Source organism: Podarcis bocagei (assembly GCF_964188305.1).
Source record: "Podarcis bocagei genome assembly, chromosome: 3".
NCBI lineage: Eukaryota > Metazoa > Chordata > Lepidosauria > Squamata > Lacertidae > Podarcis > Podarcis bocagei.
In genome coordinates this window covers 55,815,604-55,843,257 of record NC_138127.1, presented here as the reverse complement: position 1 = coordinate 55,843,257, position 27,654 = coordinate 55,815,604, and the positions used below count along the sequence as shown (strand labels likewise).

At 44.7% G+C, this 27,654-nt stretch overlaps 1 protein-coding gene across 1 annotated transcript in view; it reads right to left on the bottom strand.

Annotated features, from left to right (window-relative positions):
• Positions 1-14,523, bottom strand: part of FNDC1 (fibronectin type III domain containing 1) — an 87,443-nt gene extending 72,920 nt beyond the window's left edge. The window contains exon 1 of the mRNA XM_081187913.1: positions 14,255-14,523. Coding sequence (XP_081044039.1) covers positions 14,255-14,357 — 103 coding nt within the window. The 5' untranslated portion in view covers positions 14,358-14,523. The remainder of the gene's footprint in view (positions 1-14,254) is intronic.
• Positions 14,524-27,654: the final 13,131 nt, after the last annotated feature.

The window sequence follows — 27,654 nt, the reverse complement described above, 5'->3', positions numbered from 1 at the left end:
TGATAAGTTGTATCATGACAGAAAATATGCTTCTGATGCCAAGAAAATGTCACCTCCTGCTATTACAATTCTTCTCTGTTGAAATATGTTATAATTCATGACCTAACTCTTAAAATATGATACCAGAGAAAGACAGGCATGCTGGTTTTTACCAGGTATTCTCTCATCTTGCCTCTACATGAGAGGAAATTCTCTTTTTGCTCAGTGGGCTCTGGGTTTAGCTCTCTCCACACTAACCACGAGCTGTAACTAATAGCTGACAGCACGTGGTTTGTCTGGTTTGAACTAAACAACACACTAAGCCAGGCTTCCTCAACCTTGGCCCTCCAGATGTTTTGAGACTACAATTCCCATCATCCCTGACCACTGGTTCTTCTAGCTAGGGATCATGGGAGTTGTAGGCCAAAAACATCTGGAGGGCCAAGGTTGAGGAAGCCTGCACTAAGCCAATCCATGGTTTAGCTCAGCAAAACAACCAGGGAGGAGCAAAGCAGCTGTGATCTCCACTCCAGGAACCCATTCACACTAAACAATGGTTTGCCCTAGCATGATGTGTGAACCAAGCTAAAATACTCTACACATGAAGATAAATCAAATGGTACAGAGTTCTGGAGTTCACACTGCAGAGATGTTTAGATGCACAATTTTGTTTTATTAAGAAAACCCTCCAAATGCTGACATATGTAGCATGGCTGGGCAAAGGAGTGTCAAATGACATATAACATTAAAAACACAGTTTAGCACTATGCAATTATTTTAAAGCTATAAATAGCAACTGTAGAGGGGAGAACTGATGCAGGGGGTGGATTTTTAAACTCTTTTTCCATGGCGCTGTCCCAATGAAAATCCCTCTTCTCCCAAAACTGCTATTGGTGTCAGGAGAAACATACCATTGTGGACTGCAAGGGAGCATCTCTCTGGATGGAAAGAGTAGCTTCAGGGAGATTTAAATCAGGATTTTTATTATTATTATTATTATTATTATTATTATTATTATTATTATTATACCGCCCTTCATCTGAAGATCCCAGAGCAGTTCACAAGATAAAAATACAGGATAAAGCAAAACAATAACTCCCCTCCCACAAACACAGGGTAGGAGTAAATGGTTTAAACACCTATCCATCACCATGGTTCCAGTCCTGATGCTCTGACACCTGCAGCCACTACTTAAAGCTGGGCTGGGGATCCTGTGGCTCTTCAGATGTTGCTGAACTCCAGCTGTCATCAACCCCAGCTAGCATGGCCAAAGGCTTATGGGAGCTGTACATTTGGAGGGCCCCTGGTTCCTCATCCCCAATTTAAAGTTCAAAAAAGAAGCACACAGCAGCAACCTAAGTTGAATATAGTCCATCACCCTAAAATGCACTTGGTTTCTGAAGGAAGCTTTCAAGCTTGCAACCCTTCAATTGCACTTGAAATGGTGCAGTCTGAGGAACCAGAAGTTTTCAAGAACTTCTAAAAGCAGCAGGTATTAAATTGGGTCTCCCCCAAACATTCATGTGTCTTGGATTACAATGATTAGGCCTGACTGCAAGACGATTCTTCCACCCAGTGTTGCAACAACAAGATTTTTTTTTTCAATCCAAGAAAGATTCATATGTTTATGTAAAGTCTTTCCATTCCATCTCTAAAGTGCAAGTTTAACTTTCCACTGGGTTCTGCCAAAATTCTCTTGGAGGCTGAAGAAAAAGTCAGGGCACACAAATTCAAGCTTTAACATGCATTCAGCGAAGAAAGCAAATATATGTCCAGCAGATCATCAAAAATCCATGAGCTTCAACCAGTGAAACTTTGCCAAAGGTAACAGTGTTAGAAACAGCATTCACTTTTAAAACTTCCTCCTTTATAAGCAATTGTCAAATATCATGCTGGAAAATGTCAAAACTGACACCTTAGACAGGCTAAGGGAAAATAACTCCTCTCTGTTTCTGTAAGACACAGACTGAAGTGCTTTCCCTTAATATCCATGTTATCAATACTGTTCGTGACTCACGTTGGTTTGAATTAAATTTGTCACTTGTTTTTTTAATCAGGCATACCTTCTCACACATGCTTTCTCCAGGTGCAAAGAAGCAAGCTACTTTTTTATTTAAGAGTAGATAGATGATAGATGATAGATAGATAGATATAGAACTTCACAAATATATTAATGGTGCTTTGGGGCCTCTGGACACTGAGTGACAGCTTTTCCCTAGAAAGTAAGAGGCCAGCAGGGTTTAAAAAAGGTAAAGGGACCCCTGACCATTAGGTCCAGTCATGGCCGACTCTGGGGTTGCGGCGCTCATCTCGCTTTATTGGCCAAGGGAGCCGGAATACAGCTTCCGGGTCATGTGGCCAGCACATCTAAGCCGCTTCTGGCAAACCAGAGCAGCGCACGGAAACGCCGTTTACCTTCCTGCCAGAGCGGTACCTATTTATCTACTTGCACTTTGACGTGCTTTCAAACTGCTAGGTTGGCAGGAGCAGGGACCGAGCAATGGGAGCTCACCCCATCGCGGGGATTCGAACCGCCGACCTTCTGATCGGCAACCCCAAGAGGCTCAGTGGTTTAACCCACAGCGCCACCCGCGTCCCAGTGTTACTACTCTCCAAATGCCTGGATGCACAAAGGTCATTGATCTCAAGCAAGCTGTCTCTCTAAATAGTAGAGCATAGCTTGGACAATTAAATACAGGGGGGTTCTCATTGCTTTAACCTTTTATTATAAGTATATATTTTGTCGTATATTAACAAAACTGGATCGATCGAAAGGGTCATGGGTAAGGATGGATACAAATGCCAATTATATCATTCAGTCAGTCAGTCCTGCCCAGAATGTCTGTCAAAGAAAGATAGAGGAATATGCAGTCCCTCTGTGCATTATTGTATACCACCCCCTCTCTGGGAGGGGAGCAAAGATTCAGCTCCTCAAAATTCAGACTAGTAGTTGCACCACTTGGAATTCAGAGCATTTGCTCACTCTGAACTGTAACTGGGAAGTCTTGAAGAGAGAAAGAGAGAGAAGCAAACATGCCCTCCCTCAATTTAGTTCAGAATTCCAACTAGCTCTGATTAGCAAAGATTAGATAATTGTTCCCACCCACCCCCAAACGCTCCTTCTCCATGACTCATCTGGCTTCCTATTTTCTCCACACCTTTACAGTTTTGGGAAACTTTCTGAACAGAGCCTGCCTGTGAAACCCTTGCTATCTCTTCTGTCACACGAGTCAAAGAGAAAGAAAGGGACAGTCACCAGATTGAGAAGAGGCAGTTGCCAGTGCCAAACGTATTTGTGGAATTCTGCTTATTATAAAGTAAAAAGACTTTGGTTCAGGGAGACCTGGGCTGAAATTCCTATTTAAAATATGGAACTTATTGGGCGGATTAGTCATCATTGTTCAGTCTAAACTATTTTGCAGTGTTCTTGCAAAGTTAAAATAGGATAGTCCTCCATGCAGAGGAATGGAAAGACTCCCTCAAATATAAATTTGCATTCAGTATTATATGCTGTGGCAAGTGGGAAGGATATCAAAGACCATCATGAGTAAAAAGTCATTTTGTGAGTACCTGGAGAGCAGCAGTGGCACTCGAAGTGGGTGACGTAGCTGCAATACAGTCCTCCCACCAGCTGGGGCACTGCACCTACCAGAATATGGATGGGGCCAGGCAAGCTGGCTGTCAAGGTCAGGGGAGTTTTGGTTTGCTGCCAATCTGGAAATTCCATGTTAAAAAATATTTATTATTATTATTATTATTATTATTATTATTATTATTATTATTATTATTATTTCTTTTTGATTTATGTGAAAACATTATTTCACAACCTATTATATTAAACAAAGAGATAAAGATGACACAGTTGCATCAAAATGAAAATTAAACCCACACACATGTGGGTACAATAATTATTATTATATTGGCACACTCTGACTAGAAAGAAAAAAGTCCTAATTATATGCTATTTAGATTTCTGGTGTCAAACCCACCCTTTTAGAATGATGGGCACAAATCAGAGGTAAGCAATGTAACACTCCACTTAGAATCAATAAGAGATATTTAAGCAGGTGCAACACTTTCCTGTGGAAATTAATAGCCAGCAAAACACATTGATTTCACTTGGATTGTGGCCATTCATTTCATCTCTACACTGTGCCTATTTCCAAACACATGTTGTGAAACTAATTAATTCCATGTAAACAACACAACTTTCGCCTGCCAGTTTTTCAGACGTTTTCATTGCAGTAAAGAAACTGGAGTTAGAATACAGCAGCCTCAGCCAACCTGGTGTCATCAAGATATTTTTGAGTAAAACTCCCATCGGGCCCAGCCAGCCCGCTTCTGCTGTTCCATTTCCGTAGTGTTTTGCACATCTGCTGGTCACTGCCACCAGGCATGGTACTAAGGACCCCCGGGAGGTTGCCCCACCCCACCCTACCCCATCTCCCAAAATAAACCTCACAGCAAAGAGAAGAACCTAAGAAGAGACCTGACAGGTCAAAGGCAAACAAAAGCAAGCAAACAAAATGCTGTTATTTTAGCATCCACTGCCCTAAGAGTTCTATTGAATGGGGTCATAATTAGAGACCCACCAAGTGTCTCGATGTTCCAGGGACAGTCTTGGAATTAGGGAAGCCATCTTGGTTTCTGATTTGATCCTTGACTGTCTCGCTTTCCCTTTGGGAGTCCCTATTTTCATCAGAGAAATGTTGGAGGGGATGGAATAGGATGTCCCTATTTTCACCTGAGAAATGTTGGAAGGGACGTAATTATACGCTCCCCCACCCCCACCCCGAATAATTTTTATAGTTTTCCATCTAAATTCAAGATCAACATATAACTACAGTAACTTGTCCAGTGGTACATTCTTATTAAGTTTCATATGCAGTACACAAGCAATACGTTTATTTATGCATTATCAATTCAAGTATCCTTGAGATTCTGGTTAGGGTGGTATAAATATAATCAGGGATTTGGCCCTCCAGATAAAGTTGAATTCCAGCTCCTGTCAGCCGCAGCTTGCAAGGCCCGGTCATGGATGATGGGCGCCATCAGCACACAGAAAAGGTGGAGTGGCTTTGTGGCCCTTCAGGTGTTGTTGCCCTTCAGCCAGGGCCATCTTACCCATAGGCACTAGGGGTGTGGGGCACCCAGGCACCGACCTCTCAGGGACGCCAGGCCAAGAGTCCGGGGCCCAAGAGTTGAGTCCGTGGAAGAGCCCATCCATCAGTCGGAGCACCGCGGTGGGCTCTTCTGCTGCGGGAGGTTCTGTGCCACGAGTTTGGGGGCAACCGAGCCAGCGAGACTCTGAGGCAGCCGGCCAGCTCCACCCTCCTGCGAGCCTGGGACTGGGCAACCAGGGGGGCGCGGGCAGATCTTTGCACCCCCGGCGCTGAGGAGAACCTGAGCTTACAGGGTTAAACAGCTCAGAGTGTGTGTCCTACCTACTGTGGGGTGGGCAAGTATCACCACTTACCCCAGCTCCAAACCACCACAGAACTCCCCATGACGCTGGAATTATCTCAGAGGTGCTGCATATGCTTAAGACAGCCCTGCCTTCAGCACCTCCCATCATCCCCTTTAGCACTACCAACAGGGGGCAGTGTGACACACTAATGGAGATGGGAGAAGAAAACTAGATTCACACATACACAGAGAGGGGGGGATTGCTCCTGTACATTTTGCGTCGTATCTCAGATTCTTTAAATGCTAGAACATTAGTATTTTTATATAATGTATCCACAGCAGTGACCAAAGGAGGAAGGACCACTAGGAGGAGCACAGAGAAGAAATATTTTGATGCATCTGCAGCAGCACAACTGGACGCCCTCACCTGCCCCAGCTGCAACAAAACACATCACTCTCACATCAGTCTCTACAACCACAGCAGGAGCTGTAGCCATCCAACAGCTTGACCTCACCCCCAAAGGCACATGCCTCCATTGTCTCCTGGACTGCAGACTGATGCCAGCAATCCAGTCCTTTCAAAAAGTTAAACCTGGCAACGGCTCATAGGGGGAGAGGGAAACCGCTTCCCTTTGCCCACTCCCCTTAGAGAGAGACACACAGTCTCCGGTACAGTGGGTGGGAGACAATATTGGGACAATATTGGAAATATTGGGAGACAATATTTTCAGTGGTAATGTGTCGGCTTTTCTTTGGCTTTTTTATTTTTGCTGACCTATTTTATTGGATCACTTTGATATCACATGTATGCTGCTTTTATACATTTGCTGTTCTTATGCATCAGTTACTTTATGTTTTTTAACTGTGATCTTGTGTTTGAAGGGCAGGGTACAAATCTTAATAAACACACAAGTAGGCTGTGAAATGCTGCGGCAGATGGGAGAATTACCCTTTGCAAGCACTTCCTTTTCTAACAAGCACAGCTTCTAATAGGAGACGGGGCTTAGTAGACAGACTGTTCGGTTGTGCAGAGGTTTGATTTGAGACACCTAGTGGCAGCCCGAGTGCAATGCTAAATTATTCATTTCTTCTGGGTTTCTTCATTTGTCTCCCTGTATTTTTGCAAACTTGTCTCGACCCTACAGCTACAGTAGACTAGGAATCAAAATAACTTAAATCACATGTGAAATAATAGTCATGTTTTTGCAAGGTCAGCATCCGCTTAACTTTACACAACGTAATGAGCCCTACACAGGCCAAGTATGAAACAGCCTTGCATTGGGGCAAGATTACTTTCCAGTGCTGGGAAAAAAACCTTTACATTTGAGCAAGGTGTAAAACTGGGGTGCGGAAAGTCAGACCTGGGGTCTAAATGTGACCATCCAATCCTCTCTAATGGGCCTGCAGGACTCACGCACTCTCCCAAGGCCATGCCCCTCATTGGCCTTACTTCGCACACTTCCCCTGAGTGTTTTGTTTTTGTTTTTGCCTAGTCTGGTAACACCTCTTGCTTATTTGGGTGGAAGATGGGGAGGGTTGGGCAAGTCTGTGTAGAAACTAGCATCCTGGGAAAAGACACAGTTCATGTTCATTGCCCTGCCCACTTTTGCCTCTGACCCCGCCCACCACTGGCCTGTGGCCTGCTGGGAAGTTGCTCAGAATGGAAAGCAGCCCCTGATCTGAAACAAGTTCCTCACCCCTGGCATGAGAGAAAAAGTGGGAATGAAGTTACTATGGAGTGGAACTTTAATCCCCAACCCAAGACCTTTACATAGATAACACGTGTGCACTCTTTTCCCCCCCTGGGATATCCTTCCACTCACTTCAGTCCTCCAGCTCCTGTCCCTCATCCTGAGGAACCCTGAACTGAGACAAGCAGGGAATTCCATAGCTATAGCACTGCAACACAGAAGGGAAACTTCTGCAGAGATCTGAGAATTTGTAATTATACGATTGCAACATGGGAATCTTTAACAAACAAACAATAACCCTCCCCACAAAGCGAAGTGTTCTAGTGTAAGAATCGACTCAAATGCTTTCAAAGCCGTGTGTGATAAACTACAGATTTTAACATTTTAGGCAGAAGGAGGGTTACATAAATTAACTGAGGTTACGTAATAATAAGAATTACTCACTCTCTGCATGAGCAAAGCGGTGCTCTGAAAATCTGCCGTTTGCACTGAGCAAAGGGCACAACCTAACTTCCAGCTGAGCAAACGTAGCAGCATGATCCTATGCATATCTACTTAGAACTAAGTTTGACTAAGTTTAATGGAGCATATTTATTTGATTGTTTAATGTAATACATTTATATACCACCTTTATCATCCAATAATCTCAAGGCAGAGTACATGGTTCTCCTCCTCCCCATTTCATCCTCACAACAACCCTGTGAGGTAGGTTAGGCTAAGAAATGGTGACTGGCCCAAGGTCACCCAGTGAGCTTCAGGGCTGAGTGGGGATTTGAACCCTGATCTCCCAGGTCCTAGTCCAACACTCTAACTGCACAGTTGACCCATCTGAACCGGTAGTATTCCTCACTGCCACCAGAGGCCAGTAGAGAGCCAACTATGTGATCCTGACCACAAGTCAGTCGTCAGCATTGGGTTACTGGAATTGCAATCAGTAAATTTTTTAAAAGACAATAAGCTCTTCTTGTAGATAGGTAGCCGTGTTGGTCTGCCATAGTCAAAATAAGAAAAATTCCTTCCAGTAGCACCTTAAAGACCAACTAAGTTAGTTCTTGGTATGAGCTTTCGTGTGCATGCATCTGAAGAAGTGTGCATGCACACGAAAGCTCATACCAAGAACTAACTTAGTTGGTCTTTAAGGTGCTACTGGAAGGAATTTTTCTTATTTTGAATAAGCTCTTCTGTTATTGTTTCAAAAATCAAGTTGCTGTATTTTTGTAGCGTTGGCATGACTTCACTTTTTATTTGTTTATTTGTTTATTCAGACAACTTATATACTGCTTATAGTTTAGCCGGAGAAATTTCTAAGCAATTTCCAATGTAACTTAAAACATAAATGAAAACCAAATATAAAAGATACTTTTGAAAATCCACATAAAATACCAGTATTGACAATGAAATAGGGCGTCCTCTAAAGCTTGATCAACTTCATCCTTACAACAAAAAAATCCACATTTTAGAACACAGTTAGCAACGAACATTATCCTCAGAACAACCAAGTGAAATATTTCAAGGGAAAATCAACTAGAAAAATAAAAATTGCACATTTTAAAATCATGTGATCAATAACTAAGAAAAAGAAAAAGAGACTCACTCTTTCCAAATTTCTACTCAACAAACCAATCCAATTAAATTCACATCTCTCTATACAATGATAAACACAAATTAATCTAATGGCAGCTAAATATAACACTCCACACAGTTCCACTGAAGCACACTGTCACACCAGTGCCCACACATCAACCAATGTACTCAAACTTCATTCATCTAGCACATTTTCTAATCACACTATCTAAACTCTGAAACCACTAAGCTTGATTTGATCTCACATTCTCAGTCAACAGTCCACTCACATGTCTACACCAAGAGACACAGACAAAACCTGGACAAACACTGGAATACAAAACAAGTGATAATACACAAATACCCGGGGGGGGGGAGGGACTATTAATTCCATGTGTTCACATCCAATAACTGTAAAAGTAAGAGCTATGATTTAGACATGAGTTTATTGGCATAATTTGATCTTGTTGTCACTCTAGTTTTCTTTGATGATGAAGAAGAGCGTGATATGAAATATTTTTTACAATAAATGCAGTAATAAATAATAGCAAGAGACACCTGAATATATTTTAATAAGCACCACAGACCAAGAATTCTAGAAATTCATAGAAAATTAATTTTCAGGCATCCTCTGCTTTACTTGCTCATGACTCACTAAAGTCCTACAAGTTCTGTCCCCAAACTGTCAGTTTCTGCCCAATCTCACCTGTCCTGGCTCCACCCATGCCCAGGGAGCCAGAACTTTTTCAATAAAAAAAATAGCAACCCTATTGATGACTTGCTAGCTACCAAGGTGCAAGTCCCTGTGCTGTTGGGATCTGGTTTTAGACTGACATGCTCTCAAGCAGGCGGAGAAGGGGAGGAGGAAACAGAGGGGAGTCTTAATAGGGGAGCATGGATAGCCCCTTTCTGCCCCAAATTCAGCCACTTGGGAAAGGGGAGCAGGGATGCTGGCTCTGCCCCCTCCCTGCCAGACCTAGGGGCAGTTTTGAGCTGCCAAGGGAAGAGGTGAGACAGGAACCTGACCAGGAGGTTGCGGTCTTGTGACCTAGAACCAGCAGCCACCTTTGCAGATGGGAGCAAACCCACCTGCCCTGAGAGAGCATGTGTTTGCAATCCTGATATTTCCATATGGCAAGCACGTCTCATGAGTGAGCATGCCAGGGCTCATCTTTAGAAGCTTGGAGGGTGGAGCATGGAAAGTTGTTGGGACATCTTCATTGCTTCCATCCAGTTCTGAACTTCTTGTTCTGCTCTTGAACCCTTGAACTGGGACTTCTGAGCCTTGTGCCTGCTGCTGAGCCTGTACTGTTACATGCTTGAATAAAGATCCCTTTCTTACTTACAAGTAAGAGCTTCTGCTTACATGTTTTGGAGCAGGAGGTAGGGAACTTACTTCTACGACTGAAGCAAAATTTGTTTGGTAGCATCAAACCTATGTGAGCACACAAATGCAAGTGAAAACTATGGGACTTTTGCATGCCTGGCTAGCAGGACTGAAACATAACATAACTGCCATTCCCATGGAATTGCATGGCCCATAAAGAGATACCAGAAATATTCTGTGATGAAAAGAATGCCATCCCATTCTGGGAGTCCAACATTTCTTAACAGCAGCATGGCCTGAAGGAACATCAGGTAGGGCTGCCATATTTCAAACAGTGAAAATCCGGACAGAAAGTTTGCTGAGTGTTTTTGTGCCGTACATCTGGATTTTCCCATACATTGTTTTCTGTGCTACCACTCACCACAGTAATTTCAGCTTTTCATTCTTACTTTTGAAAAGGATGCTAATATTTTTCAGAAAGGAAGTGGAAGCACTGTGGTTGCCAAACTACGCAGTGTTCTTTCAGCACAGTGAAGGTCTCTTGAACTTTGTCAGATACAGGAAAAGGAGTCGAGGGAAAGCGTGTGAAGCCGGGCTTCCTGACGTGCAGATCAATCTAACAGCTCAAGGAGGTGCTTTCTTCAGTGGTGTCCCGGCGTGCTGCTTATTGCCAAGAAGCAGAACTGCCTTGGAATGTCTTTGATGATCAAGTGTAGGCAAAGTGCGTGTAAGATCAGGCCCTCTAGATGTTGCTGGACCAACTCCCATCAGCCCCAGCCAGCCTGGCAGGTGGTCAAGGATGCTGAGACTTCCAATCCAGCAATATCAGGAGGGCCACAGGTTCCCTATGCCTGTATTAATTGATGCCAATAGCAGGTAAAGCTCATGTGGCTCCCCACTCCTGCCACAACTTGCTCCTTTGTTACCCTTTTTATTCCCCAGACAGGAATCTTGTGCTACTAACTGCTGCCCAACAGGTAGAAATCCACAGGAGAATATTGGCCCATCACTATGCAGCCTAATGAGGACTGATTGTGCTCAGTGGTCACTGAATGCAGAGTGTCTGTTGCAGGAAAGCTCGGTCAGTAGAGCAATTGACTCTTAATCTCAGGGTTGTGGATTAGAGCTGCACTGCAGAGGGTTGGATTAGATGACCCTCGTGGTCCCTTCCAATTATACAATTCTATGATGGAATACAGTAGAGAGAATGAATGCAGTCTAAACCTATCTAATCTGGATTTTCATTTCAGCTAGATCTTAAACAACGGTGGAGTAGAGGGTAATTGAGTAAAACCCATCTGATGAATTAACAACTAAGATTTCCTAAGTAAGAAAACATCTTTACCAAAAAAAAGAAAAGAGGAGGGGTATTAATTTCTGGATTTGTCTCCAGCAGGGATCAGGAAACTACGCGCCCAGATATTATTGGACCCCAATACGCCAATGTTCATGGATAATGCAGGTTGTAGTCCAACAATATTTGGAAGGCCACAAGTTCCCCATCCCTGGTCTGCAGTAAAGGAGGCTAAAGTTGCAAACCTATAGACATTTACTTGGAAAGACCCCTCCACACACATTGAACTCAATGGGATGTACTTCTGAGTAGACATGCATAGAACTGTACTGTTAAACACTTAAGCCATCATCCATTATAACATATGACATCCGCTTTGAGAACAATCAAGACTACCCAGGAAGGCACCCAATACAACAGGCAGTAATATATAAAAGTCAGTGATTCATGCATGTTGTTTTGCACGGAATGCTAAATTTCCCATCTTTCCAACCAGAGCAAAGGGCTGCTTACTTCAGAGCTGAATTCACCTCCCAAGCCTGATGGATGAACAGAAAGTTCTGGGAAGCAAGCAAATATTTTACACAGAACAGATTAATCAGACTCCTAAATCCATCCAAAGCAAAGGCAGAGCACTCCCCCACCTCCCCCACCTTGCTAATCCCACCGGTTTATCCAAAAGTATTTTATCTTTAATCTGCCCATCCATACGCTGCAAATCCTGTGTTAATGTGGTGGATCTGGGCCTCAGCGCAAGACTCTCAGGCTAGAGCTCTCCAGCTAAAACATTCCATCAATCTCTGGAGTGATTTATAGGCTACGGGGTGAATGGGAGGGGCAAAGGGGAGGATACACCAGTGGGAAGCCCAACAGAAGCTTGCAAGCCACAGCAAACAACCCTGATTCCAGAAAGGCAGCAGGAGCCTGGAGGGAGGAAGAAAATATCTTTGAAAGGGTTACAGGTGTTTTAGCCATAGGCTCCCCAAACAGGACATTCCATATTATATTATGGCTCTCCAGCTCTCCCCTCCCTGGAAACCAATGTCCTGTTGCTCACTTCCAAAAGAAACAGTTCTCAAGGAGTTGAAAAAATGCACAGGAAAAGGTTGTGTGTTTTTTTTCCCTTGCCACATTTATTCGGTCCATTATGATTTAGGACATTGTGTCAAAAGAAAGCAACTACTAGCCAATCACACAAACTTCTGCCTTAGGAAATCAGTCGTGGTGCTGATCACGTGACTCATTGTTAGCATCGTTGAATTATTGTTCATTAAAAGCAAGGGAGGAAAAGCCTGCAAATTAGCTGGGGTGGTTCCCCCCCCCCCTTTCCTAACATAGACATAATAAGCCTGCGCTTATTTTCTTGAGAATATGTCTCGGTGCTTCGACGAAACTTGCTTCCAAGCAAGTAATCACGGCTTCAGGTTCAGCCCCCTTGTCTTTGCAATTACCATCAACGCCTGCCGTCAAGGAACTGGCCCTGTGGGCAAGTTGGGAGCTCAGAATTCCTGCACTTGGCTGCGTGTGGAACTTGTAGCAACACATACAGCTTACTTCTCCCATACCTGTAAGGCAGGAAGGTGGGGGAGCAGAATGCACAGACCCAGGGGAAGAGAAAGTACCAAAGAACAGAGGGAAGGAACCACATTATAAACACAAACAGAAGCCAACGCAGGGAAAGTGAGTTTACGCAGGAGTTTCTACAGAGTCACGCCATTGGTGCATCAAGCTCAGCATCACCTACACGCGCGGGCAGCGCTTCTCTTGGATCTCAGGCAGGGTTCTCTTCCAGCCCTACCTGGACATGCAACCTGGGACTTTCTGCAGGCAAAGCGAATTCTCTACCACTGAGCCACTTCCCCTCTGCAATCGTGAGGGTAAGCCTCCATTTGCCACGCCTGTACAAAGCTGCCTTGTACAGAGTCAGACCATCTAGCCCAATACTGTCCCACACTGACTGGCAGCAGCTCCATGTTGCCTGCCTGATCGTCTGCCTGCTCCTTCCCCAGAGCTCAAAGGGAACTGCTCTCGAAGAATTGCAATCTTTGCATTCCAGAACAAGGCAGTTCCCTTCCCAGACGAAGGGCTGAGATGCTCTGCGGCAGCCTTTGCGAACCTGGCACACGCACACCCCGAAACGCTTTAATAATAATATTTTTATTATTTATATGCCAGCCATCCGACTGGGCTGCCCCAGCCCTGATGGGAGTTGTAGTCCGAAGCCTCAGGAGGGCGCCAACTTGGCAAAGGCTAAACTGTAGCAGATTCCAGTTAGGTTTTTTTTAATTGTGTCACTGGGCGATCAGCGGCTGCGGGGAACCCCGAACCCTAAAAGAGGAGCAGGAGGAATCTGAGGGGCAGGTGGGGATGAGGTTCAAGAGCGAAAAATGCCTCGCCAGTGGGACGTTTCGTTTTGCGCTGAAGCTGTGGTTGACTTTCAACAGCGTTCCCCACGTTTTGTAAATGAAAAGATTTTCCTGGGGAAGTGAGGCTCTGACTAGATCCCCTTTCCCGGAATACACAGACAAGCGCGACGCCTGAACCCTTTCCCTCCTCCGCCACCGAGGTGCTTTTACAGGGAGCCCAGGCTAGACGGGGATCCCTGCCCCGAGGGCTTCCCAATATCAGGAGGGGAAATAATCGAAGATGAAAAGTAGATAAAAGAAATGTAGACGGGGATCCCTGCCCCGAGGGCTTCACAATATCGGGGGGGGGGGCGGGAATCGAAGATGGAAAATAGATAGAAGAAATATAGACGGGGATCCCTGCCCCGAGGGCTTCACAATATCTGGAAGGGGGAAATCAAAGGTGGAAAGTAGATAAAAGAAATATAGAGACGGGGGTGTGGGGTGGTTAAAGTTCTCCATTTATCATGCTGGATATGGGGAGGGCTGTCCCCAGCATTAAAACGCAGAGAGCACCCTCATCGCCCCCTTTTCGAGGATGGAGACCCCCTCACTGGGGAGAAATAAATGGGATGGGAGGGGGCCGTACCTGGTGCCGCGGAGTGGAGCAGAGCAGCCAGGAGCAGGAGCAGCGCCCAGGACGACAGCAGGAGGATCCGCGGAGCCGGGCCGGCGGCGGCGGCAGCAGCCATGGGTCCGGGGTGCGCAAGGGTCCGGGGTGCGCGGGGAGGGGGCTCCGCAGTGCCAAGCCCGCGCCGAGATGGCCGTGCAGCTCCCCTCGGGTCCCAGCGGCAGCAATCAAGGCACGCTCCGTCGGTGCCGCCGTCGCCGCTCGCCGCTTCTCTTCATTGCTGCATCTCCCGAAAGTTCGCCGTTCCCGCGGCTGCGCTGCCTCCCGCGGGTCTCTGCCTTGCGCTCGCTCTCCCCGCGCCCATGTCTCCCCCTACTGGCCGACGGCGATATTGCCAGCACGGTGGCCAAGAGTCATCCTGAACAAGATTACCGCTAGGTGGTCGTAGGATTTTGGGCTGTACCAACTCAGGCCGCAAGGGAGGAGAGGATAGGCTGCAGTGTTGCTCGTGGAAAAATAAATAAGCGAACAAACAGACGCCTTGCAGTTGGGTAAAGAAGTATATCGGAAGAGGGCTGAACCGCCCTGAGACCTCCGGGTATAGGGGCGGTATATAAATTCAATTAATAATAATAACAATAATAATAATAATGCCCTCCCCCACTCTCAAATGCTGACACAAGGTTAGCAAGTGAGCAGGAGGGAGCAGGGATTTGAACCTACGGTTTCCCGATCTCACCTCTGCCACTGCTATATCACCGAGGTGGTTTCCAGTGTGTCATTCATGTGCATACCATAAATGTATGCCTGCACAATTAAAGCATATTAAAGAGCTCTGTCTCCCTAGCACAACAAATCTACTTCTTTTTAAACTTATTGTGGTTTGGAAAGTCATAGGGAAATGCACTGAAAAGTGTGGGGTGAACAACTGGTGACTAGGAAGATGTACAAACACCCAGCAATCACCCAGAGTAAATGTGGGATGGACACTTATTGCTGTATAACCTCCCCACCGATAGGGTTGCCGCATTTCAAAAAGTAAAGTTGTTGAACTTTTTTTAAGCAAGACCCCAAAATTGTTGAGCGTTTTGGTACAAAAATGCCCCCCAAAAGGAGTGATTTTGACTTGCCTAAGATCCAGGATAAAGCGTCGCCTTTGGGGAAAAAAACCCACCCCCAGATGTCAACTGTGCCTTTGAAGTCCCATTAACAGGAAAATCCGGACATATGGCAGCCGTACTCAACCAACACATCAGAACGAGTGCTTAATAAAGACTGGATATATTCAGACCTCTGTGTCAGCTTTGTGCAAGTAAATCTGGATGGGTGCTAATGAAAAACAGGTGGTCTGAGTAGCACAGCAAGATGGATTCAATTAATTGGCCTTAAGTTCTTACCATGAGTTGTGACTAAGGCTGCACTCTTAATTTCGTAGCTCAGTGGCAGAGCATCTGCCTTGCATGCAAAACACCCCAGGTTCAAACCCCAGCATCTCCAGTCGTGTCGGGGGTTTGAGGCCCACATTGGGCAAAAGAATCCTGCACTGCAGGAGGTAGGACTAGATGACCCTCGAGATCTCTTCCAACTCGTAATTCTATGAAAAGTCTGGAGGGCTGCTGCCGTACAGTGTAGAGAGTGGTGATCTAGATGGACCAGTAGGTCTAACTCAGCATAAGGCAGCTTCCTCTGTCAGGTCCAATGAATTCAATAGGATTGATTTCTGCATAGGCATGGTTAGGGCTGCACTGTGAAGTCCCTTTGATTTCAGTGACTCAAAGCATGACTAAGTCTGGATCCATCCCAGTAAGGTATTGGTCAGTCCAGCATAAGGCTCAGGGGTTCGGTAGGCAATTGGCTCTGTCCTCCAAGTCACAACTTTGCAACTGACTCTATCTGATTGCCTTCAGGCTTCCATTGAAAGACCACGATTGGATCCTGCAAGCCTGAAGACTGTTTGTGCCAGCTCTGTCTTATGATATCAACACCTCCTAAAGTGGTGTCATTCCTGACCATAGACCATTATGGCTGGGGTTGATGGGAGTTGGAGTTCAGCAACATCTTGAGGGCCAATGGTTCCTCAGAGTCAAAACATCCAGCGATGGTTCCCTAGCCTGGCAGGTCTTTATTTCCTTCAGAATCTCTCCTAGAATGTACCTGACGAAGCCCACTGAATTCTTTCTCTCCCCCTTTCCTTCCTGGAATGCCCTTGTCATATTTCTGGGCAACACAATGATGGATGAAACAAAAGGAAGTTCAAGGTGCAGATTTGTTTATTCCCCGCCCCCCGCCCTCCTGAATTTGATGCATTCCAAAAATTATTTTAATGTTAATGGCCTTCTTAATCCTTTTTGCAGTGCACCTATCCAGTTGGATACCAGACTGTACAGTTATCTGCAGGAAGCAGGTCATCACTCTTTATCCAGTCACACAATGCGTAGCTGTTAATGCATAGCTCAGATAAAAGCGCCCCTCAAACTAAACACTGCAAAGTTTAGCAATGCTAAATTCAGCTAATCCTACCAATAACAGTCCTCCACACCTCCTGTGTGTCGTCCTGTGCCAGGCAGCAGTAAAAGACACAGCCAAATTGACAAAAACATTAAAATCCTCAAAGTTGTACACATGCTGCACTTTCCCTATATAGAAAGCACTTCCACATAGTGGAGAAAGGTATGAAAACTTGTATGTAGAACATCATAAGTGATGACAGCACATGTGTATTTTGTTGCATTCAAATCTGAGGAGACATGGATGTGTCTGGGATTTGCAATTTGTTAAGGGTGCTGGGAACTGTAGCTCTGTGAGGGATTAAATTACAGTTCCCATGATTCTTTGGGGAAAATTGTGCTCTTTAAATCTATGGTGTATCGATGTTTTGGCAATGTGCAGACCTATTTACATTGTAGCACTTAAATGGTTAAAAGGCATGCAGTTAATAAGCATTCTAGAATCAGCTGGCATTCCTCAAAATTACTGTGTGGTCATTTCCTTAATATATCTCTGCGGAGACAGCTAGCCTATCTAGTGGAAGAATGGTGGAGCAAAGGAGCGGGAGGATCAGTCTCCCTGACAGCTGTCTACCTTTGAACCTGACTACCTTTACAAACTTTTACCCTCGGAGAACATCTGAAGGAAGGCTGGGTGGGCGGATGACAAATGGAATTCCTCACAGAATGGAACTCTGCCTGGGTGCCACGTTTCAATAAGCACCAGCTTGTATCCATGGTTATATGGAATTTGTTTTGCTCAGTTACCTTAGTTAGGCCAGTAGTGGGGTGTGTAATGGAGGGTGGAGTGTCAAAGCACACCCATAATTTAAAAGGCTCATCAGAAACAGACACAGCATTCGGAAAGAAGAGGCATGTCCAAATCTCAGATTGGATCTGATGGTTGTCATTGCTAGAGCTGCAGTAATTATTGTCACCTCGTAAGAAATAAGTCAATCATGTATCCAAATTTCGCCTGCCTTTTACAGCCGGTGAAAATTCTGCCACTGTTTTTAATGGGAAGTGTGAATGAAGCTCCTATTCAGATGGTTTTCTGATGTGCCATTGCCCACATGTTCAGGCAAGAGAAGGGGGACAATCTCCATTGCTGTGTGATGATCTCCAGATATTATAGGCCAGTTCCCATCAGCATGGCCAGTGGTCAGGGATCATGGGAGTTGTAGTCCACAGCATCTGGAGGAGGGCATCACACTGGCCCACCTATCTCAGTGCTGTCTACACTAACTGGCAGCGCCTCTCCAGCATTGCAGAAAGGAATCTTGCCCGTCTCTCTCAGCAGTCAGCAACCAGCAACTGAATCCAGGGCCTATTAAAGGCCCAGCATGTGTTGCCCTACTGAGCTATGGCTCCACCTCATGAGGGTTATTCCTCACGCAATTATAATTATGGTAGCTCAAAACTCAGCAACAGAAGTGCTATCTGTGTGGTGAGCTCCCTTCCAGCTATCAGAAGTGACCTAACTTCTGAACTGAATCTGTCAAAGTTGTGTATGTTTCTAATTTGGGGGAGAGAGAAAAGTAGGCTCTATCCCAGTACTAGGGAAAGGACATTGTTAAAATCACCTGAATGGATTAATACAGTGGTACCTCGGGTTACATACGCTTCAGGTTACAGATGCTTCAGGTTACTTAACCCAGAAATATTACCTCGGGTTAAGAACTTCACCTCAGGATGAGAACAGAAATTGCGCGGTGGCGCAGTGGCAGCGAGAGGCCCTATTAGCTAAAGTGAATTAAGAACGAATTAAGTTCTTAACCTGAGGTACCACTGTACATGTAAATGAAAAATGACCTGCTCCTTCTCCCCCTTCCTCTGGAGAGTAGAGATGGCAACTCCAAACTGTTGAGATAATGGGGATTTCATCTCTCAGCATACATTTCAGACCCCCTGGTAATGCAGGGTTAGAAAGATTGATTGCTTCTCAATGGCCAATGATTTAAATATCCCACCAATAGCCTGTCTGGTGTTTATATTAACTCCACTGAGGGTGTAAAGGGAATCGTTTTTTGGAAGGTCTGCGGTCCAAATGCATGGTTCACATTTGCAGCTATTGCCAAGCTCAAGCAACAACAACAGAATTCCACTTGATTGTGACTCTTCCATAAATTACACTTCTTCTGAGTGAATGACACAAACCAGTTGTTCCCTGAAAGTGATGTGGAAAGCAATCGGGTCAGTGTATTAATGCTAAAAGAATGTGGCTTCCTTGCTCAAGTTTTATTAAAAAGAAATAAACAGAGGTGGCATGCAGGGAAAGATGGCGCCGTCAGGTAGGCCTCCTTTTGGAAAATAGCCCTGCGATCCATTGCTAGTTCTTGAGAAAATGATCTGCCAGCTTAAAACTAAGCTGTCAAAGGGTAAAATGCACAACTCAACCACAAGGCAGTATGTAGCACAAAATAACTGGTTATCTCGTGCAATGATAATGAGGTCATTGTCCTTGTAAAGGAGGTTGATAAACATAGCTGTGCTCTAAATGGTCTTTGATGGAGTTGACCAAGAGGTTAGAATCATTACCCATATCCTTCTGCTTCCAGAGAATGATCAGAAGAACTCATTTCTTCCACCAGCAACTGAATGCCAAGAGGAAGTTTGCAATTTGCTGAACTGAAAAGGACTACAGATTCTTTAATCAAACTATTTATCCATGCCACATAAATCCATGTTTTGTTCTTAGAGTTGGCAGGCAATAAAGGAAAGCCATGTACCACGGCTGTAGGGTTGAAGGGGTGAGGAGAAAAAAGAACATGTTCATGAATGTAATACTTTTGAAAATGGCCAGCAGATACCAGTAGATTTTTTTTGGGGTGGGGGGGTGGGGAATACAGATTCTTGTTTCCTATTTCCTGGACACACCATGGCTAGTGCATATTTGCCCTGGCATCCAGTCTTTCTTGAGTAGAGTCTTCTTGTTGTTTAGTCATTTAGTTGTGTCCGACTCTTCGTGACCCCATGGACCAGAGCATGCCAGGCACTCCTGTCTTCCACTGCCTCCCACAGTTTGGTCAAACTCATGCTGGTAGCTTCGAGAACACTGTCCAATCATCTCATCCTCTGTCGTCCCCTTCTCCTTGTGCCCGCAATCTTTCCCAACATCAGGGTCTTTTCCAGGGAGTCTTCTCTTCTCATGAGGTGGCCAAAGTATTGGAGCCTCAGCTTCAGGATCTGTCCTTCCAGTGAGCACTCAGGGCTGATTTCCTTCAGAATGGAGAGGTTTGATCTTCTTGCAGTCCATGGGACTCTCAAGAGTCTCCTCCAGCACCATAATTCAAAAGCATCAATTCTTCGGCGATCAGCCTTCTTTATGGTCCAGCTCTTCCATACATCACTACTGGGAAAACCATGGCTTTAACTATACGGACCTTTGTTGGCAAGGTGATGTCTCTGCTTTTCAATATGCTGTCTAGGTTTGTCATTGCTTTTCTGAGTAGCGTCTAGACCTGGGCAAATGACTATAGAGGCAGGAAGAATGGCTCTCTGCTTCCTCTTTTTCAAATCCATAATTGCTAAGGAATCTTTAGTGATGGACTTTGTCAAAAGCTTTCTGGAAGTCCAAATATGTAATATCTACTGCCCAGATGCTTGTTGAAAGTTTCAGAGAACTCTAAAATATTGGAAAAGCAGGACATGGGTTTAGGCTTACAGAAGCCATGCTGATATTCCCAGCAGTGCTTGTTCTCTTAAAAACTAATAATGATTTCTGCACATTTACCTCAAACAGATTTATTTATTTATTTTTATTTATTCACTGCCTTTGTATCCCAGCTTTCCTCCACAGAACCCAAGGTGGCACACATGGTACTCCCCCTCCTCATTTAATCCCCACAACAACCTTGTGAGGTAAGTTTGGCTGAGCAGCAGCGACAGACTCAAAGCCGTCCCTGAGTTTCGTGTCTGGGGACCATGGTCTCCCAAGTCCTAGTCTGACACTCTAACTACTATGAAACACTGTTGTTAGGGTAGCTGGCCTACAATTCCCCCCCCCCCATCACATTTTTTTAAAAAGGCATTGCATTGGCTACTTTACAATCCTCAAATAAGAAGGCTGGTTTTAGGGACAAGCTGAACATTTTCATTACTAAGCCACCTCTTGCCTTCTCTGTTTCACTAGTTCCATCAGTGGTCCTTCCCAAATAAAGCATTTCAGAACTGGGTATGTATCTAACATCTTCCAAAGTCCTTCTGGCTGGTTTCCTGCTTTTGATGTACTTCAAGACATATGTATTGTTTGTCTTAATGTTTTTGGTAACATGCTCCTCACATTCCTTTCTCACTTGCCCTGTTGTCAACCTTATGCATTTTCCAAATAAAATATTACTGAGTTTCCACAGGCCTGTTTGCTCTGTCTTCTCTCTCCCTCCTTTATTCATTCATCCCTGCATAAATCCAGAGTTCTGAACTAACTCAACTTTCCATGTGATAAATGGCTTTTTAGAGCATATTACAAGCAGTAACTAATGCTCAGAAATGTGATATTTTAGGTGCCAGTCCTATATGCCCAAGGGTATGGATAGCGGAGAAATTTGATTCAGTAGGCATTAATAGCTGAATCTATGAAATTTGCACATTCCAAAACAATATGGAAACCACAACACAAAGATCCTTCAAAATTTGTACACTTGAGTTTTGTGATGTAGTTCTCCAGCCAATGTTTACCTAAAAAAAAAAAAGGCATGCATTAGGAGACTGTGCATAAAAACAAATATATTGGTGAAAATAACATATAAACATACATTATATTAGAGGAAACCGCTTTCAGAAATGTGTACATTAGTCAAAACTGCAGGTAAAAATCTGTTTTATTGAGAGACATTGGCACTAAGATGTTAATGAATTTTCATGAGGATTCTTATTCTAAAACCCACAGACTCCTGCAAAATGTAGGGAACTGAATTTAAGATTTGAGAAATGAGAAACTGGGAGAATCAAAATGGAAAAATCCTTCCATCCCTACCTGGGAGTAAGTCTCATTGAACTCTATGGTGTTCTTTCCGAGAAGACGTGCTGCTAAGCATTTCTTCATTGTGTAATTTTTGCTTGCTCAGTTATGTTACTTTTGTGCTACTGGAATTTGTTAAATAGGTTGGATATTATTAATTTATTAATTTGAATATATATGGGTGGTTTTTTGAGAATTATGTCTTGCTTACTCTGTTTTCATTTTTGTCTGTTAGCTACCTTGATTTCCTTAGGAGAAACAGACCATTTTCACTGAAATAATAGAAATCAATAATAGAATCATTGAAAGGAATGACTAAATAAAATTGGGGAGGTAAGTTCCCCTCTGTGCCCTCCTGTGGATAAAAAGCTGTACCCATTTCAATATCCCCTTTTGTGATAACTTACCATCCCTCAGGTGGCCCACTAGGAATAATATTCAGTATTTTTCACATTCCTCTTTCTGTGTACACAGGTTCTTGCAGCTACAAGCTGTCTAACATGTATCTGAAGGAAATCAAAACGAGTAAGTCAACATTTTAGTCACTAGGGGGCAGCACAGCCCACAATAATCCTAGACCCAATGTATTAAAAAGCCGCAGTGGGAAGAACAGTGGCCATGCTATCTAAGGAAGACATTGCAGTAATATGTTTTATTGGACTGATGTGTTCTAGTGAAACAGCCTTCAAGCCTTTGAGTATTGCAAGGTGCTTCTTCAGAAGGTAAAAGCAGAAAGTGGTGTGTGGTTTACAAAGCAAATGATCTGAGCTGACACGCTGACAGAATTGATTGAAATACAAATATAGTGCAGTCACTTTCAGGGCCATCTTAAGCATATCCGGCGCTGTGGTACAAAGATCCCTCCGGCACCCCCCCCCCCGTTTCCCAGAGTTATCGACCTTTTCCCAAGCCTCTGTGGGGATCGCTCTCCTCCCGCGGCGGCTTGGGAAGGAAGCTGCACATCTGCCAGCCATATAGTTGGCGGGGCGCAGTTGGCGGGCGTGCAGAAGGGAAAGGAGAGGCCGCAGGCAAAGCCGCGCAGCTCCTCCACTCGCTGGGGCGCCCCTGAGAGGCCAGTGCCCTGGCGCAACGCGCCAGTAAACCCAATGGGAAAGATGGCTCTGATCACTTTAAGCAAAACAATATCTTAGTGTTGGCCTTACAGCTGTGGTTTGCCTCTGCTTCCCTGGAGAGAGAAAAATATATAGGCATGGGAAAAACAGATATGCACAGGAGATCCCCAGTTTGCATGCTGTTTCCTGGGGTGGTGCTGCTGCAATGACCAGAGTATTATTGGTATGGCATGCAGGAACCACCTCTTATTAAACTGCAGCATAAATAAACCCTAATGCCAAAGTCTTGTGCAAGCTTAAAAACTTTGATAAAAAGCTTCTGTCAGTTAAATTAACAATACTAGGCTACATGGACAAATACCCTGACTTGGTATTGGCCAGCTTTCTACATTCCTATGGTGCCATATGCTTTCATGGACCATTTCATCAGATGCATGAAGTGCCCACTTAAGTGCTTAGGCATATATACTCTGATTACAGAGGAAAAAATGAACAAAGTTAGGCCAAAAGGTCAAGCAATGCAAGAGGCAGCAGTTTGTGGGTCATAGCACTGTGGTTTTGTTTTTTTTATATTGCAAACTGCCCTGTGATCCTCAGATGGAGGGCAGCAGAGAAATTCAGTAAATAAATAAAAGTAATAGAATCCTAGAATCCTAGAATCCTAGAGTTGGAAGAGACCACAAGGGCCATCGAGTGCAACCCCCTGCCAAGCAGGAAACACCATCAGAGCACTCCTGACATATGGTTGTCAAGCCTCTGCTTAAAGACCTCCAAAGTAGGAGACTCCACCACACTCCTTGGCAGCAAATTCCACTGTCGAACAGCTCTTACTGTCAGGAAGTTCTTCCTAATGTTTAGGTGGAATCTTCTTTCTTGTAGTTTGGCTCCATTGCTCCGTGTCCGCTTCTCTGGAGCAGCAGAAAACAACCTTTCTCCCTCCTCTATGTGACATCCTTTTATATATTTGAATATGGCTATCATATCACCCCTTAACCTCCTCTTCTCCAGGCTAAACATGCCCAGCTCCCTTAGCCGTTCCTCATAAGGCATCGTTTCCAGGCCTTTGACCATTTTGGTTGCCCTCCTCTGGACACGTTCCAGTTTAATAAATTCTATGCAGATCACAGAAGAATATAGGACTGGATTCAAATCTGATACAAGACACAAACAGTGAGGCTGTGACTCATTCATAGCTGGGGGCACACTTCTGTTTTCGTTCTGCCTTGTAGCCTAAAACAAATAGACTTGAACCAATCTTGTTATCGTCCCATATTTCTAACTTGTACCGCGCAATTGGTACAAGTGAGAAACAATTGGATACAGTACATGCAGTTGGGTTTCGCTTTTATTTATTTTGGATGGCTTTGGCCTGATTGAGTCTGAAAAGCCAGTGGTGGTTGGTGGTGACGGTGTTATAACTGATACCGCACCTTCCTAACTAGTCATGAAGTCCATTTGGTCAGCCATACATGCCTCAGTTAAAATACAGGAACCATTCAGGGGAATTTGCCACAGTGCTGTGTTATTGTTCCATCAAAGGGAAAGGCTGGCAGCCAAGGCTCAATTGTATAGTTTAATCAGCAGAATTAACCCAGATGCAAAGGAAGCAATGGAAGGCTCAAATGATGCTTGGCACAGGCTTCAAAACATCTTTGCCCTGGGCTCGGCAGGGCATACAGCAAACACACCTCATGTGACTATTTGTTTTTGTCTGAAAGTGATTTAGACTTTGTCCCAGGAAGCAAATTAACATGTTCCAAGCAGTCTGCCCATTGATCTTTAGCTCTTGGAGTGCTGGGGACACTTTATTTCAGTAACCCTAAGTGTGCCCGGCACGCCAAGAGAGCTCTGAAGTGTGTGTGTGTGTGTGTGTGTGTGTGTGTGTGTGTGTGAGAGAGAGAGAGAGAGAGAGAGAGAGAGAGAGAGCCTTGCTTAACCACAAAAGCTGTCAGAATAGCTCTCATACACAGCTGGTGCAGTGGGGATTCATCTATATTACACAGCGCTTTCAAGTCTTGTTGAGGCAGGGGGTGGCGGTGGCAATGCTTGAAAGGTGAGAAGGTAGAGCAACCTATTAGAGCAACATCAGAGTTTTTGCTCCCAACTTCAGAAATGGCTTCATAGTAGCAGCTTTAATAGTATAATGGGGCACAGTCTCTTCCAGCTGGATAGCGACTTACATAACAGACTCTCTGGAGAGGGATAGGCGACAGTCCTCTTCTATCTTCCAGCAATATCATTTTGATATCTGCTGGTTTTCTTGTTGCAGCTACAATTTACACAACATTCAAAGAACAATCATAGAATTGTAGAGTTGGAAGGGACCTTGAGGATCACCTAGTGTCCAACGCAGGAATCCCAACTAAAGCATCCAAGACAGAGGGCCATCCAACCTCTGCTTAAAAACCTCCAAGGAAGGAGAGTCTACCATCGTTTGAAGGGAGTCTGTTCCACTGTCAAACAGCTCTTACCATCAGAAAGCTCTTCCTGATGTTTAGCTGTAATCTCCTTTCTGGTAACTTGGAAGCCACTGGTTCAGGTCCTACCCTCTGCAGCAGGAGAAAACGAGCTTGCTCCAGCTTCCATGTGACAGCCCTTGAGATATTTAGAGATGGCTATCATATCTCCTCTTAGTCTTCTCTTTTCCAGGCTAAATATATCCAACTCCTTCAACCATTCCTCAAAAGGCTTGGTATCCAGACCTTTGCCTTGACCACCTTGCTCACCCTCCTCTGCACTCATTCCAGCTTGTCAATGTCCTTCTTAAATTGCAATGACCAGAACTGGATACAGGACTCCAGGTGTGGTCTGACCAAGGCAGAACATTTACATCTGCCTTGTGTTGCCTCAGCAATGGACTAGATGAGAGCCATTAAAATGAAGTTCAACAAATCTTTGGCAAGCGCATTCACATATTCAAAGCTTAGCAGTTTTATCCTTTTTTTCTGCCATTCCGATTGGGAGTGTACATGAGGTATGTTTACCATTCAGCTCTAAAATTAGAAGCAGACTTGTCAAGTTGCTACCTTCTTATGACATTAGCCTGGAGCACAGCCCTTCTCCAGCTGGAATAACAGCAGAGTGTCAGAAATGAAAGCAAAAAATGTGCTTTTGATGATCACTTGATCTTCTTTCATGCTGTTAAGGACTTGAGACTTGCTTCTTATTCATAGCGAATATTCAGTGCACCTCTAAGATATTGTCAAGATTTTTGTAGCCCTTCAGACATAAGATGGTTAATAAGAAGATCAAAATGAAGTCCCCAACATTTTCTGGAATGGACTCCTTTTCTTAAATATGTATTGCATGCAGAAATTCAGCAAAATCCGCTTCTCTCATTACAGTGGTACCTCGGGCTAAGAACTTAATTCATTCTGGAGGTCCGTTCTTAACCTGAAACTATTCTTAACCTGAAGCACCACTTTAGCTAATGGGGCCTCCTGCTGCTGCTGAGCCACCATCACGCGATTTCTGTTCTCATCCTGAAGCAAGGTTCTTAACCCAAGATACTATTTCTGGTTTAGCAGAGTCTGTAATCTGAAGCATCTGTAACCTGAAGTGTCTGTAACCCAAGGTACCACTGAACTTCATCACCATACAAAGGAAATTTGTATCCAATGGGCTCCTTTACTGACCAACTACCTGATTCTAGGCTCCAGCTAATGCTCTTGGATTGGGGCTGGTTAACCCCCCCACACTTTCCACTACTGCTTTCCATGTAAGATGGGACTCCTCACACAGATCAACAGGGCTAAGTCTAATCCAGAATTTTGGAGTGAAGTGTGGAGGGGAAGCTTTGGTGGCAATATAAAAACAAATAACCCAATGAGTACACAAGCATCTGTGTTAAAAAAATTGTCTATTTGTCTATTCCATCAGATGTTTCAGTCCAAGAAAGTGATACTTTCCTTTTCTTTCCAATTAGTTTCAACAGGAAACTTTGTGGTAGACCTGCTTTGTGTCTGATTGTTAAGCATCTTGGATGGCTCATTGTTCCTCAAACACAACCTTTTCACCTGAATCAGGAAATATAGGCAACCAGGGCTCTGCAAAACCTGCTTTTATATTTTGCAGTCACAGTTACAAGCATCATATGCCGCTGCAGTTTGATTAGTGTAATCAGATTTCATTTAATCAAAGGGTGCTATTCAGTGCTAGCCCTACTCAGAGTAGATCCATTTAAGTTAATGGATAAGACAGAGGACTCATCTACACTTTCATTTCTCCTCTGGTTTCTAAGCAGAGGTTGGAGAAGTTTTTATTTTGTCCTGCCCCTTTCCCCAGGAAAACTCACTGTTTACTGCTGAATCAGGACAAACATCATTCTGCAGGCATCAAAGACCCAATTGATGTTTGTGCCGATTCAGGAGTAAGAAGCAAGAAGTGGCAGGACAAAAGAAAAACCTCTCAGACCCACGCCTAGAGCACATGGGGCAAATGGAAGTGTGGATGAACCTTGACTTAGGTTCACTAATTTCTATGGGTCTGGCAAGTGGTCCCTTTCAGTGGCGTAGCGTGGGTTCTCAGCACCCGGGGCAAGGCAAGTAATTTGCGCCCCCTAACCCGGGGCAAGGCAAGTAATTTGCGCCCCCTAACCCGTGGATTTTAGCACTCGAGTCTCTTCCGCGCACCCCCAGATGTTGCGCCAGGTGCAGCAGGCCCCCCTGCACCCCCCACGCTACGCCACTGCTCCCACCACAAGTTTTCAGGACAGCCATCCGAAGGCTGGCGCGGGGAGAAGGTCTCTCCGCCCCACCGCCAGGCTTCGGAGCAGCCATCCGAAGGCTGGCGCGGGGAGAAGGTCTCTCCACCCCACCGCCAGGCTTCGGAGCAGCCATCCGAAGGCTGGCGCGGGGAGAAGGTCTCTCCGCCCCACCGCCAGGCTTCGGAGCAGCCATC